The 17,056-nt window shown below is 34.9% G+C and overlaps 1 protein-coding gene across 1 annotated transcript in view; it reads left to right on the top strand.

Moving 5' to 3' along the window:
- TTLL7 (tubulin tyrosine ligase like 7) overlaps positions 1-17,056 on the top strand; it is a 72,924-nt gene that overhangs the window by 34,384 nt on the left and 21,484 nt on the right. The window contains exons 13-17 of the mRNA XM_069478120.1: positions 1,592-1,678; positions 5,778-5,976; positions 9,915-10,120; positions 11,138-11,272; positions 13,094-13,174. Of these exons, the coding sequence (XP_069334221.1) occupies positions 1,592-1,678; positions 5,778-5,976; positions 9,915-10,120; positions 11,138-11,272; positions 13,094-13,174 (708 nt within the window). The remainder of the gene's footprint in view (positions 1-1,591; positions 1,679-5,777; positions 5,977-9,914; positions 10,121-11,137; positions 11,273-13,093; positions 13,175-17,056) is intronic.

The raw sequence follows: 17,056 nt of genomic DNA, 5'->3' as shown, positions 1-17,056 counted from the left end.
CCTTAATGAAAGGTCTATTCATTTTCTATTATAGCATAAGAAACCACTTCATTTATTTGCTCATTATTCTGCAATCTTGGCTGGGTACAGTTGAATGGTTCTTCTGCTGGTCTTGCCTGGAGTGAATCACACAGTAGCATTTATGAGAAAGCTCAGCTGGGGCTAGAAATCCAAGGTGGCTTTACTCACATATCTGGCATGTCAGATAAGATAACTGGAACATCTGGGAGCTGGCTGGGTGTCTCTTCCTTCCTACATGGTCTCTCAGCAGAGTAGCCAGATCTTTTAATATAGTAGCTCAGAGTTTCAAAAGGGAACATTTCAAGAAGATTCTCTTTATCCGAGCAGAATCTCTCTGCCTATTATAGACCTGATCTCTGCCCACCCATGTCCAGAAGTGACAAATGACCCCAAACTAGAAAGTGGCCACTCATCTCTGCTCATCTAGGAAGAACTTTTCCCTCTCTGGAATTCAGTTTCTTTGTACTACTTTTTATCTATGGCTTTCTGAAGTTTTGAAAAATATGATTGTTTAGCTTATCTGGCTTTTTCTAGCTGTTGTAATGAAAGTATTGTCTGTTATGATCTAAAGAACTCCTTGAGTTTCTTCTTAACCATCTCGTGCTGCTATCCATGGAATTCATTATAGGATTATTATTTAATTAAAACTTTATAATAAGAGACTTTTGGTATTTTAATAGCTAAACTTCCTTAGATTGGGACAAAAAACTTATTTTACAAATTTCTATGGCACAATGAGATTTCTAGTTTCTTCAAAAATCTTTTTTTAAAGTGACATTGAAGTATAAATCATAAATATGTAGATAAAATTGTGATATTTTTATAGATTAAAAATATCTCAATGAAGCAGTTGATTATAGCTCTGTCAATGTAGCTATTATACTCCTATCGTTCTGAAATGCTCAATATCCACTGGGGTGTATGTTTTTATAACTTGTCCTTTTGACTTCAAAATGACTCTAGAAGAGCACAAGAAAGGTACCATGGCATTGTGCATTTGTACCACCATTAATGACGATAAACTAAAAATCTTTATAAAGCTCTAAAAATACTCTTGTACAATTGTTAAAATTTTGAAAGAGTTTCATTAAATAGTGCCCATTGAGCAAAAACTACATTAGCTTGTTTCTAAATAAAACTATTAGGCCAATCATCAGTTTTCTGTCTGGAGTTTTAATATTATTATGCACTAATCAGTATAAAAGTGATTGATGAACTTGTTGTCTGGAAAATCAGAGTGAACTTCGAGAAATTTTAAAGTGTATGATAGGCTAATTTATTGAAGTATTGTACTTTTATATTTTAATGATATACTGGGGTATAAGGATACAATTGTTTATGGTGATAATACACAATAGATTTCAGCTGTGTTATTTATATTGCCAGATTTTAGTGAAAGTTTCTTTAAGAGAGTTTGTCAGAACCCTTTATTTCTCCTTCTTTGATCTGAATAATCCTCACTAAATAGTTTCAGGAATCTTTTTGTATATTATTTTGTGGAGATTAATGAACTTGGAAAAACTCTAGGGTCTATTACTGATCATAATTTTAATTAAAATATTTTTTGAAGGAAGAAGATATTTTGGATCTTCTGGAGCAATGTGAAATTGATGATGAAAAGTTGACGGGAAAAACTGCCAAACTTCGAGGACCAAAGGTGCAGTATCTCTACCTTCCTTAGTATCAAAGTAAATGCTACTAAATACAGTTATTTTTTCCCTCTTGATATTTCTTATACGAACGGCTGGTGCTGCTTTCAAGGAACTGTAGGGACTGTGCATTCAGTGCAGGTAGAGTTGGGAAGATGATGTCATCTTATACTCGGGAGAAGTTTTGTTTTGTTAGTTTATTTCATATTTTGGTTTTTCCCCTAATGTTAGTGAAAGCCCCATGAGTCAGGGCCAAGAAAGACCTAGAACTAGTACTCTTACTATAAACTAAGTATTAAGTTTTCCACATACCTCTAGGCAGATAATTATCAAAGAAATATATAGCATTATGGATAAGACAAATCATAACTCTAGAGATGCTTATTGGTTAGCCCTCATTAACAGCATTGATAGTGTTAGTTAAAATAGGTAACAGTTCCTACAAATAAATAGAAAGCTGTCACGTAGACAAGAATGGGCAGGTGTTTGCTTTACTTGCGCTGCTCTGTAGTGATGACATCCATGTGTTCTTCTGATACATGTCAAAGTCCTTGCTAGTAGAGTAGGAAAGGGTTGAATTTGAAAAATCTTGGAAACCTTTTTCATTCAATTCCTTTCACTTTATATTTCAGCATTACTGAATTACCTGTATGTCCTCAGACAAATCATACTCTGTCATGTTTTCATGCTTTTCCAGGCCTCTGAAATGCCTGCCTACTGACAAAAATCATTGATTTGTTGCTTGATTAGAGACCCGTTCCTAATCCAGCTGAACTGTTGCTGCCTTTGTGAAACCTTCCCCCGTTCCTCTAGTTAGGGGTAGATCTTGCCTCCCCTCCTTCACCTGCTGTACCATAAATAACACTTTTATAAAGCAGTGGGGACAAATAATTATTTGCATGTTTGCCTTAGTATGAGCTTATAAGTTTCTCAAGGGTAGCAAGTAGATTTTCATCGTTGCATCTCTAGCACCTAGCACAGTGTCTGACGCATAGTATGTTCTCAAAATCCATTAGTTAAATTTACTAAATGTGTCCACAGAACCTCATTGGCTAGTGGAAAGGACTGTAATAGAGGGAGACGTAAAGTGCTACAGCAGCATAGAAAAGAAAGGAGTTTGGGAGAATGTGGATGGCTTCAGAAAGGCAGTACCCTCTGACCTGGACCTTGAAAAATGAGTAGTGCTCTAAACACTTAAGAGAGGTGCGAAGACATTCAAGGTAGAGGGAACATTAAAGGAAAGACATGGAAGTGTGAAATTGCATAGGGTGTTGTAGAAATGATGAAAAGTTTGGTATGACTCAAGTGGAAGGTTCTTAGACAGTGAAATATGGTACGAGATGAGCCTTGGTGAGAGATACCTATCTGGTGGAGATCTTGTATGGCAGACATTGTTCCAAATTATTAATATATGTGCTTTATATTGAGACATTGTAGAATACATAGTTGCTGATTCCTTTAGAAAAAATATATTTTAAAATATATGTAAAAGTGAATACTTTTATGAGTCATGGCATCACTTTGGGAAACACTGCGAAGTTTCTAAGCTTTGTGTATTAATTATTGCAATTTAGTAAGCCAGACATGAGACAGCCTGGGGGCACAATGTTCCTGGTAGAATGGCAAAAGCAAACCCCCTGATAACAGTTGTATATTGTTGAATAGTTCCCTTCGTTAACAAAACTATAAACTCTCAGAGGCCAGAATTCACACTGTATGTTTTTTCCAACTCCCTTATTCTAGACAAGTAGTGGGAACTAACAACATATTTATTGAAATAAAATGAACTGTGTAGTTCCTGTAGTTGTTAAAGCCAAGCAGTATTTCAAAGTGTTAGGAAACTACATAATCAGTCTGAAGTAGATGCATTTTTATAACTTTTGTCTTTGTGTTTACTAAGGGTTTAAAGTGAGCCAAACTTCAAAGTAGCTCTTCCCTTTTAGAGGGATGATATCATATGCCAAACACTGGTTTTTAGTGCTTTACTGGTAGAAGAATAATTAGAGTAATCAAGGTTAAATAAAACTTGTATTTATACTAGGAGATGTACTAACTTAGCACTTATTTGAGAACTTAAGAAATGTAAATCAGCTACATAAATAATAAATGCATAAAATGTTAGCAATGTTCCTTAAGTTTGATGGTAGGTATGTTTATACATATTTTATATGTGGCCTATTTCATAAAAAAATTGGACATAAAAATAAGTAATATTGTATCTTATAACTCAATGCCAGTTTACAAATTCCGCTTGTAAGTACAAATTGTAAATTTAAATGCAAATTTCATTTGTAGTTAAGGTACTATTTAGAGTTTATACTGCTGTGACTTTTAATTAATTATTGCTTGAACAGTGTAGTGGTCAAAGCGTCCCAAATGCATATATGACACAAGGTTCAGCTATCCATTTCCTGTTGTGATTCTTTATAGGGTCAAATAACTCATTATGTAGTCAAGCTCCTTAAGAAACCTTAAAACTGTTTGCTACATGAAGGAAGGCACTACTAGCAAGCCTGATTGTGCCACTGTTTCTTCTGGGTATGCTAAGCTTCTGAAGAAACATCCTTCCTCTAGAATTCATATTCCCTAAGACTGTCAAAATGTTTGATGATTGTGTTACTGGTAAATGTTTTTATGCATATCTCTTTGAACATTGTTAGTGCTCAGTAAATATTAGACCATCAAAAAGAGAACAAGTTGATACCTTAGTGTATTAAAAACTACTTTCCTGCTTTGGTTATTTTTTATCCTTTGCAAAGGCTATAAATCTAAGAAGATCATTCTTTGGCTTTCTGTGTATTCCAGGCACTTCATGAAATGCTATTTCTCTCTTTATCTTTCATCTTTCACTGTTGCACTAGAGGATATACCTTCTTTCAGTGAAATCCCATGCTATCCAAGGGTTTCATTACAGGGTGTGCTAAAATCAAAACATTTTGTTTGATTTAACAGAGAACAAGCAACTAGTATACAACTGTAAGAACCTCTCCCAGCAGGAATAGGAGGCATATGGTGTGTGTAATAAATAGTCGTTTAAAATGACTAAGTGCAAAACTGTCTTGCTCTCGGTTATGCGCATTCTTTGTGAAGTGAAGCTGTCTCACCTCCCTTCTATTCCTTCACCTGGCGTCATTGGAACCACATTGATTGGGAAGAGTGGAAACAAGTGATTCTAACAGAGATATTGGAACACGATAGCATGGCATTTTGAATCTTTACAGATTTACCCTTTTACATGGCAGCTATCCTCTAAATATGCCATACTGATTTTCACATTATACCATTTTTTAAAAATGTAGCATGGGCAATGAAAAGCTATGTTACTCTATTATGGCCAGAACCTGTGTGTTAGGATTGCTGTGTGAAAAGACATGAGTTGTTCCTGACCAATTTAGAAAGTGGATAATTAACTAAGAGTTTTTATTTTTATAAATATCCACAGCCAATATAGCCATGTGAGGAATGCCTAACTTGGTGCTGTATATTATCCGAGTGGATACAGTGGATAGGCTCATAAGTTCTGTTTTAGGATGTGGCCTTTTATGAAGTGACTTCTCTGGCTGCTGCTTTTTTATTCTCTTTGCTCCTCTTGCCCTTCCTTCTCCTCCCCAGCACATACATACACACACACACACACACACACACACATACAGACACTCACGTACATGCATACACACACATAAACTCTGAATGTTAATGGTACAACAGAGCTATATCTCTGAGTCTCATTGAGTAATCTCTCTGTTAGGGAATAAATAAAAGCTGATGACGTTTCTGATTTTTATATTTTTATCTCAAATATTTTTCCTTTATTTTATTATTTTTTTGTTTATGAATACTTTGGCCCTTTATTTCAATCATATAGCAACAGCATTTTCCTGATGATGATTGAGGTATATCATTTAGGAAAGAATAGTTTGCAGAGAGAGAATGATTAGTGACTAGCACTGTAGGCTAAGCAGACAGGAGCAGTAGCACTTTGGGGATTCTCAGCCTTCTGTGAAAAGCAGCAAGCATAAGGTGGAAATTAAAAATAGTAACTAATCATCTTAGTAAGCCTATGTTTTTTGGAATTCTAACAAGATAATACATTTCCCTCTATTTTAGCCTCTATGTTCTATGCCAGAGAGCAGTGAGATGATGAAAAGACAGAAGTACTACAGCAGTGACAGCAGTTACGATAGTGGCAGCAGCTCTTCGGAATCCGATGAAAATGAAAAACAAGAGTATCAAAATAAGAAAAGAGAAAAGGAAGTTACATATAATCTTAAACAGCCCAATCACTACAAATTAATTCAACAGCCCAGTAAGTCAATTTCTACAAATTTAGGTACTATGTGAAGAATTATGGAACTGAAATTATTGAACTCAATAAAGGTCCTTGGGCCAAATGAACCCTTGTCGTCGTGTGTGAGGAGACCTGGATTCTATTCCACTTCCTTCCCCAGCCAGATCTGGGCACATCCCTCAATCCCTTTCAGATTCTGCAAGTAGAAAACAAAAGGGCTAAATTAAGGATCCATCCTTCTATATTTCATAGTTTTCATCAAGAGCCAGATTTTTTCATGGGTTTTATAAAATGTGCTTCATGGCTGATATGCTGATTAATTCTATTTTAAGCCAGTATATTCTCTCTCATTCCATTCCTTTCTCTCTATGACTTCTCTGTCACCCACTATATTTTATACTACACCTATTTTTAAAAAATGTATCTATCTCTCTGAATATTTGACTTGAATGTATCTGTGAGTCACATAACTGTGAAATAGTTGAAGTTTTATTCCCTCCCATTTTCATCACAGTGTACACCTAAATCAGGGCATTTGGTGCCTGGAAAGTATTTAGGAGACCAACCAACCAGCTTCTCCATCTCCTTTCTTTCCTGCTTCCTTTTCTCTCCTTCTACCTTTATTTCTTCTCACATTCTCTTCGTCTCTGTTACTTTCTGACTTTCATTTCTTCTTTAATCTCAAGTGTCCAATACTGTGTCTGTTACTCTTCCTTCATCCCCAGATGTCCAATGTACTATTGCTGTTTTCATGCACTCGCTTGGAAAACCCCCTCCTGATGCTGCCTCCAATCCAGGACTTTAATTAACTCTTGTCTCTCATACCCCTGTCTGCCTTATGTTCCACTGTCTCAGGGTTCCACTAAAGAGACCAGTTCAATAATGCAATAAACACAATCATGAGCCCTTGTTGATCTCCAACAATGGTTTAATATGTTAACTTCCCAGATAAGGTGTATACTTTAAAATTGGCCTCCCATGCTTATGGCAAAATGAATGAGGAATGAAGAACCAATAGATGGAGATTTTCGAGCAATGGTCCTCCCTTTATTTCCAAATTATTTCATAAAGATACATGCTGCTACTGTTCCTGTCTTTGAGGGTTTATATAGAGAAGAAATAATGTATTATGTTCCACTTCATTTATTTATTTACTCATTTAAGACTGTGGTCCCCAACCTCTGGGCTGTTGACCGGTATGGATCTGTGGCCTGTTGGGAACCAGACTGCACATCCCCGCCTGAGTGTTCTCCCAACACCTCCCCACCGTTGGTGGAAAAATTGTCTTCCATTGAAACTTAGGAACTGAGCCTCACAGCAGGAGGTGAACAGTGGGCAAACAAAGGAGAGTGAAGCTTCATCTGTATTTACAGCCGCTTCCCATTGCTCGTATCACCACTTGAGCTCCGCCTCCTCCCCCAACTTCCGTGGAAAAGTTGTCTTCCATGAAACTGATCCCTGATGCCAAAAAAGTTGGGGACCGCTGATTAAGAGATGTTTATTGAGCACCTGTCCCAGAGTTTGTAAACTATTTTCTCAATTGTTTCCCTTTTTTCTTAAGGATTCCTTAAATACTTTCAGTGTGTCTTTGTGTAAGTATGTTCTGTTTTAGTTTTGGAAGCTGACATTTTTCTGCCCAAATTTTGTTAGTTTTTTAATCTCTTTCCTATTAGCTAATATGCACATCTCTAACAGCATGAATTGATGTGGCATACGGATAGGATAGAGAAAAAATTGCTAAGGTTCTTATAGCTCTGAGATTGTTCTTTGTTCTCAGGCCAATGGGTAAATAAATTGAGATCAGACAATAGTGTACTAAAATATGACACAGATTTAAAAAATATTTTTGAGTGTGAATTCTCATTTCAAAGCCAGCCTAATTCAATTACATATCATTTTCCTTATCAGTTATATTTTCTTTTTATACTCATGAGGAATTATAACAAGGGTTTCACTTTGTTTTATGCTCTTTCTTTAACCTTACACTAAGGAACATCATAGCCACAAATCCTCCTTGAGTTTTGTCTGCCGAGTGATGCTGATGACTAAGGACAAAATCCCGATTACATATAACACTTTCTCTTGTAGATAGTTTACTTGAAAAATTAAAACTTGTTATAGCATTAAAGGGGTATATTTTGGTTTGATATAAGGTAGTCATATAAAAACTATATAAATATTTTTCTCACCTAATTGGGGGATGCAAGTTACAAATATTTTTGTTAATCTACCCAAACATCATTGGCATGTCTAGCTACTTAGTTATTCTGTCTGAATTTCCAATGTGTGTAGGTGAAAAATGGGCATCTGTGATGATTCAAGAGAAAGGATGTTTTCCTTTTGCCCTATGATTAGGTTATACGCAACCAAACTATTACCTTTTTAAGCCCTCAAAGGGAGCAGGACTAGAAGGTAGTTAGTTGTACATGCTTTTGGTATTTTCTTAATATAAGTTTGACCTTTGTACATATTAAATATGTGCAGTTCTTTGTAAAAAAGAAAGAAAAGATTGACCAGTGATAATGCTCCTCACATAGCTCTCTCTAGAAGCAGTGTCCTTACAAAAAATGTTGTGATTTTCAGATTCAGAAGGAAGTTAAAACAGAGAGAAATGGGTTTTTTAAACATCCTTTATAGCTTTTATGAATATCCTATTTTGTACCCTCCAGAATCTAAATGAGAGGAGTATTAGGCTACTTTTTAGAAATACATCCCTAAGTATAAGGTTTATGTCTATGCCTTTGTAAAGGTTTAAATTTTTTTCAACAGCTAATGAAGAGAAATATTTGGGTATTCAACCTGACTTCATGTGAGTTTTATTAAATTATTTAATTAATGAAGATTGATATATTCCCCGAGGGGAGAGAGAATATAAAACAGAGGATATATAGAACATATGAGTTTTAAAAAATTAAAATGTTGGTGGTATTATTAGGTAATCTATTTCCCTGTGTCAGGCATCAAAATTTATCTGGAATAGTTGTTTCTCTTTCTTAAATGTTCCCAGTATGCATTGGGGAAGATATTTTCTATTAAATAGTTTTCTCTAGATATTTATTCTGTTAACAACCCTATAGATACATCCATTTTTTTCTTCACTTAAATCTTTTACTATTGAAACTTAATCTAATTTAAAATTCTTTTCTCTTAGAATAAGAAAACTATCTATTTAGTACTACTCTTAGAATGACCAATTATATATTTAAACTCCATTAAGATAATCTCTACATTTTCTTCTGTTTCATTATTTTTTTCTCATGGACCTGAAACTCTATAACTTATCTGTTTGGCCTGGTCACTCTCTAGACTCCTTTCCAGCCCTCCCTATAAATCTTGATGTAAAATACACAATCTCCAATCTATACACAGATTCTGATAAGTGAACGGTCTAATCCCAAGGATAGTGGGTGACATCATGGTATTATAGAAAGAGGGAGGGCATAGGAATTAGATAGGTCAGAACTGAAACCTGAGCTTGGCCACTTTCTTGCTGTGTGACCTTGAGAAAGTTCTTTCTCTGAGTCTCTGGGCAACAGAGATCCCTACTTCAGAGGGTTTCTAGGAGGATTAAGATAAAAGTAGAGCACCTAGCACAATGCCTGGCTTAGAGAAAGTGCTCCATAAATGTTAATTTTCCTTTCTTCTGGTTCTTTTATGTCATATTTTGAGAATATAACATTAAAATACCATTTATGGTACTATTCCCAAAAGAGCCATTATCTATATGTCACAGGGGTTCTGCACCAAGTTCACTGTTTAAATTAAAAAATTTACTCCAAACTCATATTCTCATGATGGTGCCTATGCATTGACATTTATTTCACTCTGCTACCACCTGGTCTAGACTTTATTTAATTTATTCAGGGTATTATGGGGGTAGATTATATAGTACTAATACAGTGGGACCCTTGTACTAACACTGCTACTATATTACCCCTCTTCTCCATCATCAATAGGCTCCATACGTCGCTCAGTCAGCTGCCCACGGTCCATCTCTGCTCAGTCACCTTCCAGTGGGGACATCCGCCCTTTTTCTGCTCAACAAGTGATATCTGTACCACGGCCAACTTCAGCATCTCGGTCACATTCCTTAAACCGTGCTTCCTCCTACACAAAGCATCTGCCTCACAGTAACGATGTCAGCTCTATCAACTCACAGGTGGTAAGTCAACTATTTTGCTCTTTCTAGATTATAGGAAACCCTACTCAGAATCTAGGTGACAAAGGGGATCAGATGAGAGGAGGACAGATGGAACCTCAGACCCTTTCTATAATCCAACTCATGGCCTCCTGGAATTTGCGTTATTCATCTATCTTAGCCTAAAATTTAGTATGGAGTTTTAAAAGGCAGACTCCACTATATCACTAAACTTGAAGATGGGCACTAAGAATAGCATTATTTTATTTTTCCATTTGCTAATGTAGTAGTATAATATTGTTGAAAATCACCTGAGTAAATGTGTGGTTTTGCAGTGTACTATGCAGTTTATCTGTAAATTTGAGGAAATTTGTTTTATGGAAAATTTTACTTAATGGTATAGTTGATTAGTAGGTTAAAAAATGATAGATAAATTTTCCTTAGAGCACTTAAGTACAATGCTATTTATAATGTTTTCTATATATTAAATTAACATAGAGTATTCCCTCCTTAGCATGTGAATCCCAGAGATTCAGTATTGAGAAAGTAGTAGTGACTTTATTAATATTTGCAAGCAGGCTTACTTTTAGATGCTCAACTAGACAAGTACCTTCACCTAGACTAGGGATTTATTTAATTTGTTTATTTAATGTGGATGGTGTTTCCAAAGAGAAGAGTCAGGAAATATAAGGGAATGAATTTCACTTGGTAACAATGATTGATTTTTTTTCCTAATTAAGATTTGCCTAAGGTATATGTAATAAATGAAACTGACCAGGGAGTCCTTTTTGAATACTCATATTTTTATTTTGGCATTTTGAGCCAAAAAAATGTAAACGTGTAGAAGTGGGAAAGATACCCTTGGGAATCATATCCATTTAATCTTAAGAATTTACAAATGTAAAAAAAACCTTTCTTTCTTTTTCATTGTTATTTTTTTCAATTAAAAGTGCATCATTTTTACCTAGAAATGTCTTTCAGATTATACTGGCACAATGAAATAAGACCCCCTCCAAATATCTGTATTCTTTCAAATTTAAGAGTGATTCTTTGCGGAAACTGAAAACAAAAGAACAAGAAGATGATCTAACAAGTCAGACCTTATTTGTTCTCAAGGACATGAAGATTCGGTTTCCAGGAAAGTCAGATGCAGAATCAGAACTTCTGATAGAAGATGTGCGTATTTGATGTATATAAAATACCATGGAGATCATACCTTTTTATTCTTCTTAAAATATTAAGATTTTTATTTCCTGATGACATACTCAATGACATAGCAAACTTAACTAATATTCTTTTCAACATCCATAGGCTTTAGAAAATACAAGAGTTTATTTTAACTATTATGATTCAAGAACAATGAGATCACATTTATAATCAGTAATGCAAAATATATTTTAGTATTTAGTCCTATTTTAATGATAAGACTGCTTCATCTAATGAGAATAATTAATGTTAAATAATTATTGTTCTTAATGATGAAAGAAATAACAGGTTAAGCTTGCTTCTGTAAAGATTTAGAAAGATCAAATATGGAATGGGATATGATGAAAAATTGGGGCCCTGGCATAAAATGTCAATAATATTTGAATGTGGCACCTTTAATGTCATATATTTTTGGGTTAAATTTTGAAATGGCTTGTGTGTGTTTTTCTTGCTACACATACATGTGCACCACCCAGTGGACCATTCTAAAATGGCAGAAGGTCCTAAAATTTATATGAAAATCAATGAAGTTCTTCTAATTCAGAAATAAGGTTCAAATATTTTTTGGTGAAAGAGCATTTCTTCACACAAGGTTCCATTTCTTCATTGAAACATCGTTTTCAAATGGTCATTCTTAGATAATTCCTCAGTAATAGAGCTTTGTTTTCTGGGCTCCCTACATTTTTTTTTTTTTTTTTTTTTTTTCCCCAGAGGAGAAGGCACCATCTAGTGGCCAACTGTAGGATAAAACCACAGCCACGCAGTTGGTCTTTTTTGCTTTTTAGCATTGCTTTAGAACTGTCTGAAGCAAGTGTATAGAAACAAAAATAAACGAGGCATTCTTGGTTTAAAACATCCATGATGGCAATTTATATTGTGTGATTATGATATAATCATAAACAAAGCCCGCAAACATACATTTTGTTGTTTTATATAAAAAGTGAAAATGATATCTGGTTTGCAAGGAGTTGCTACTTGTGTTACGTTAAAAGAAAGGGAATAAAAATAACATTGGTTGTAAGGTATACATATGTTTTTATTTTCATATGTTATCTGATAAAGTTCTTTTCTTTCTTTTCTAAGTAAAGCCAATGACTTCGTACTACTTTATTTTATATATCGCTTAGAAATATTACTTATATTGTACCTTTTTGAATCAGGTAGAAGAGTAATTAGGCAGTCAGACAGTAGAACTGATATTCATGGCTAATGTGATTGTTATGTAAAGAACATATATAGACTTATATACTTAATAATTACATCAGATATTATATTACTATATGTTCACTATATGCAGTATTTTAATCTGCTTGCTACAGTATGTATTACTAGAATATACATTTAGAAATTTTGCAGATTTGCACAAAAAAACAAAAGAAATGTATAGCAGAATCCTAATTATATATAGGCTACCTTCTAATGTATTATTCAATATTTTATTATTATGAGTGATATGATAAATATAACCCTTGAAATAAAAATGGAAAGTCTGTCTTGGATTTCTTCCCAAACCTTATGTGCCCGAAAACATTTGACTTTCATTCATTAGAGAGTATGTTGGCCCAAAAAGAAAAGAAAGCTTTGGATTCAGATGGCTTCTTTATCTTATGTTAGAAATCTTTGCACTTTTTTTTTTTTATAAAAGTCAGCATTCTTTATTGCAAGTAATAATTCAGTGCTATCATTACACAAATTAATTAAGTTGTTTTTTATTAATATAAAAAAATAAATATTTATTACTTTTGATGAACATCCTAGATTAAATTTCTTAATGTTTTTTCCCCAAAATAGATCATCGATAACTGGAAGCATCATAAAACAAAAGTGGCTTCATATTGGCTCATAAAATTGGACTCTGTAAAACAACGAAAAGTGAGTAATGCTCAAAAAGAGTTTTGCCCTAACAGATTATGTATTAAGCTAGGATCATTAAGCCAAATTCATACTCAAACCTTTTACATGCTCCTTTGTTTACCTAGCTCTTCAACAAATATTTATAAAATACCTCCTGTGTGTCAGGCACTGTTGTAGGTTCTGGAGATAAAAAAAGTGAACTTAAAAAAATCCATGCTTTCATAGAGTTTACATTCTAGTTAAGATGTTTGATAAAAAATGTGGAATGTGAGGTGGTACAGATAGCTCTCTGTATCTGTGGGTTATGCATCCATGGATTCATCCAACCAGGCATTGAATATATTTGGGGGATAAAAAATGATGTACAGGCTTCTTTTTCTTGTCATTATTTCCTAAACATTACAATGTAACAACTATTTACATAGCATTTACACTGTATTAAGCATTATAATTAATCTAAAGATGAATTAAAGTATATGGCAGGATGTGCATAAGTTATATACAAATACTACACCATTTTATATCAGGGACTTGAATTTTGGTATCTGTGGAGGGTCCCCAAACCAATCCTCGCAGGTACTGAGGGATGACTGTATAAAGTACTATGAAGAAAAATAAAGCAGAATAAAAAAAAAATAGGAGGTAACATTTGAACAATGACTTAAATGATATGAGAGTCTGGCAGAGGGAAGAGCAAATACAAAGATACTGAGGTTGGAATTAGCTTGATATACATCTGAGACATACTAAGGCACCATTTTATTCACTTATGTATAGTTTGTGTTTTCTGGAAAAGTGTGAGTGATGTGGTGTAGTGATAAGAGATGAGGTTGAACAGATAGGCAAAGCTCATATCACAACTTTAGAGATGGAAAAATATTGGGTTTTATTCCAATTGATGGGGAAATATTGGAAGAATTTGAGTAGAAGAATTACACAGTCTGGTTTATAACTTAAAAGGATCATGAGAACTACTTGTGGAGAACAGAACTGGGGGAGAAGGAATGTGGGAGAATAGGAGTAGAGACCGGCTAGAAGGTTTTCAGGGTAAGTGAGGCAAAGCTGTACTTAGCTAGGGTGTTAACTGAATGGGCAGATGCTGGACAAAGAGCAGGAGCAGGGTTTTGTTGTTGCTGTTGTTTTCATTTATTTTGACTTTGGACATGCCAGTGTTGACACATTGATGTGGACATCCAAATGAAGATGTTGAGTGTATAGTTGTACATATGAGTTTTGAGTTCTGAGCTGAGGTTGTGTATGGTGATAAAAAATTGAGGCATCTCTAAGATATTTAAAGCCTTGGGACTAGATGAGATTACCTAGAGTTTCAAGAACCGAGCCCTGGGCCACTCCTACATACAAAACTCAGAGAGAGGGAGAGGATTCATCAAAGGGGACTGAGAAGGAGCAGCCAGTGAGTTGTCAGAAAACCATGAGGACTGGGTGTCCTGGAAGCCAAGTAAGGAAATTATTTTAGGAACAGAGTAATCAGCTGTGTCAGATGTTGCTGATGGGGGTTGTAAGCTGATCACTGAGAACCGACTGTTTTTGGCAACATGGAGGTTTGTGATGACCTCAGTGATAACAAATTCAGAAGAGTGGTGGTGGTAAAACTTGATTGGAGTATGTTCAAGAGATGAAAAGTGGAGAGGAAAACACCACAGCTAGTACAGGCACTTTTTCAAGGAATTCTGCTATAGAGGGGAAAAGGAAATGCAGTGGTAACTGGAGAGGAATGTGGGCTGATGAGAAGGTTTTCTTAAAGACAAAGGTATTTACAGTTTGCGTGTTGATGGGAATGATCTAGGAGAGAGGAATGGCCCAGGAAGGAGAGGTGATAAAAAGTTCTTGCATAAGTTAACTGGGGGGTTTTGTCCTTACCGAGACCATTTATTCTAATAGGAGGGAAGGCAGGGTGCCTGGTAGTGTGGTGGGAAGATGCAAAGGCTTTCTTCTGGGGGGGAGGGCTTCTGGAGCTTTGGGGAGAGAGTAAAAGGCGTGTGGTAGCTGTCTTGGAGAGTGGGAGAGGGGAGTGACCAGCACCCTGAGAGGCTCATTAAATGCACCGTAACATTATTTTTTTGGATCTAGGCTATTTTAGTAGCTTTAGTGAAGTTGCTGTATTCTTTCAGTAATACAAACTATCATTTACTCCTTCTAGGATTAATTGTTAATAAGCCGAAACTTGACACTGATCAGATAAGGACTTTTAAATTATATACTTTTGTCTGCATGAACTCACTATGGCATATAGACTCATTCAACAAGTATCTACTTAGTGTCCTGCCATGTGTCACACACAGTGCTGCTGTTGAGTAGGGTGTAGCAAAGCTGGTAACAGAGGTAGATTGAAAAACATGGTATGCCCTGGATTTATGTTTGCAAAGTCAATGACTCTGGCTTTGGTTCATGAAGATAAGGACTTTTTATTAGAATTGGAACCCTGAATTTCCTCAAGTTCATGTAATTTTTGAGTGTAAGTAAATTGCTAATTAAAACAAATAGAGTCCAGAAACAGATTAAAGTATTTATAAGATAGTTATAGAGGATTGATGTGGCATTTCAAATCATTGGAGAAAAGATCATTTTTCCACTAAATGGTACTGAGACAGCTGATTATTTGTAAGAAAATTAAGTTGGAACCTTATCTGTCATCATATACAAAACCGAATTCCATATAGATTACAGTTTTATATAATCTATATTAAAAAGAAAATAGTAATGAGTTAAAAGAAAATGTAGAAAAATATGTCCATGATAATCTTAGAGTAGGGAAATAACTTATTAAGATATACCTAAAACCTAGAAGGCTTAAAGGAGAAGATTGACAGATTTGACTATATCAATCTTATGAATGCCAAAAGACATTTTAAACCAAGTTAAAAGGCAGAAGTAGTGAGGAGAATGGGGTAGGGGATGGGGAGGTCGAGGAATTTTTATTTGTATTTGTAGCATATAAAACAAAAAGTAACACTAGTAAACCAATACCTACTACAAATCAATCAGAAAAGACAAACTACACTATAAATAATAAAGTAGCAAAGCATATAAAAAGGCCATGGAAAGACAATTTATGGATCTTCAGATAGCCAATTAAAATGTAAATATATCCTTGACCTCACTAATGATGAAGAAAAAGCAAGTGAAAACCATCATATTGGTAAAAATTAATAAGACAGATAATCTCCAGTGATGGAAGTAATATGGATAAAAGGGCCTTTACTATGTCATTAGAGAGAGAACACATTGGTACAACTCTTTAGCAAGGTAATTTGCAGTATCTGTTAAAATTACAAATGTTTGTAACCTAACGACTCAGCAGAACCACTTCTAGCATCTTATCCTACAGAATAATAGCCTGACTGTGTTAAGATTTATGTACATGAGCATTCATTGCAATAGTATTTATAAAAGCAAAACATTTGAAGCAGCCTAATTGTCTATCAATAGATTTATGGTTAAATAAATTTTAGCACAGCCATACAATTCAGTTGCATTCAGTTGAATACTATTCTGCAATCATAGATCTTAACCTGAGATAAAACAAGACTATGACTCTTGACATATGAAGCAAACATATATTAGTAAAGTTAACCAGACATCACTAATTTGAGCGAAGGACATAAGCAAGAAACAGTTACCAAGTGCAAGGTCTCTGGGAGGCCATGAGTCTATTGGCTCTCTGGGGTCCCTTTCCACAGATTCCGAGACATCTGGGTTCATAATGACAAATTCCTCTGAAAGGCACAGAGGAAGCCTTTCAGAGTTGAGTGGTTTTCATTTTTATTCTCCATTAGTCACACAGGCTATCTATGAGCATTGTCCCATAGAACTTTTATAAACATTTCTTACATTGATTCAATTCTAGTAATTCTAGATTCAACAGCAGGCTATCTTCTT

Source organism: Eulemur rufifrons, chromosome 8 (assembly GCF_041146395.1).
Source record: "Eulemur rufifrons isolate Redbay chromosome 8, OSU_ERuf_1, whole genome shotgun sequence".
In the NCBI taxonomy this organism is placed as follows: Eukaryota; Metazoa; Chordata; class Mammalia; order Primates; family Lemuridae; genus Eulemur; species Eulemur rufifrons.
This window is presented reverse-complemented; position numbering and strand designations above follow the sequence as displayed.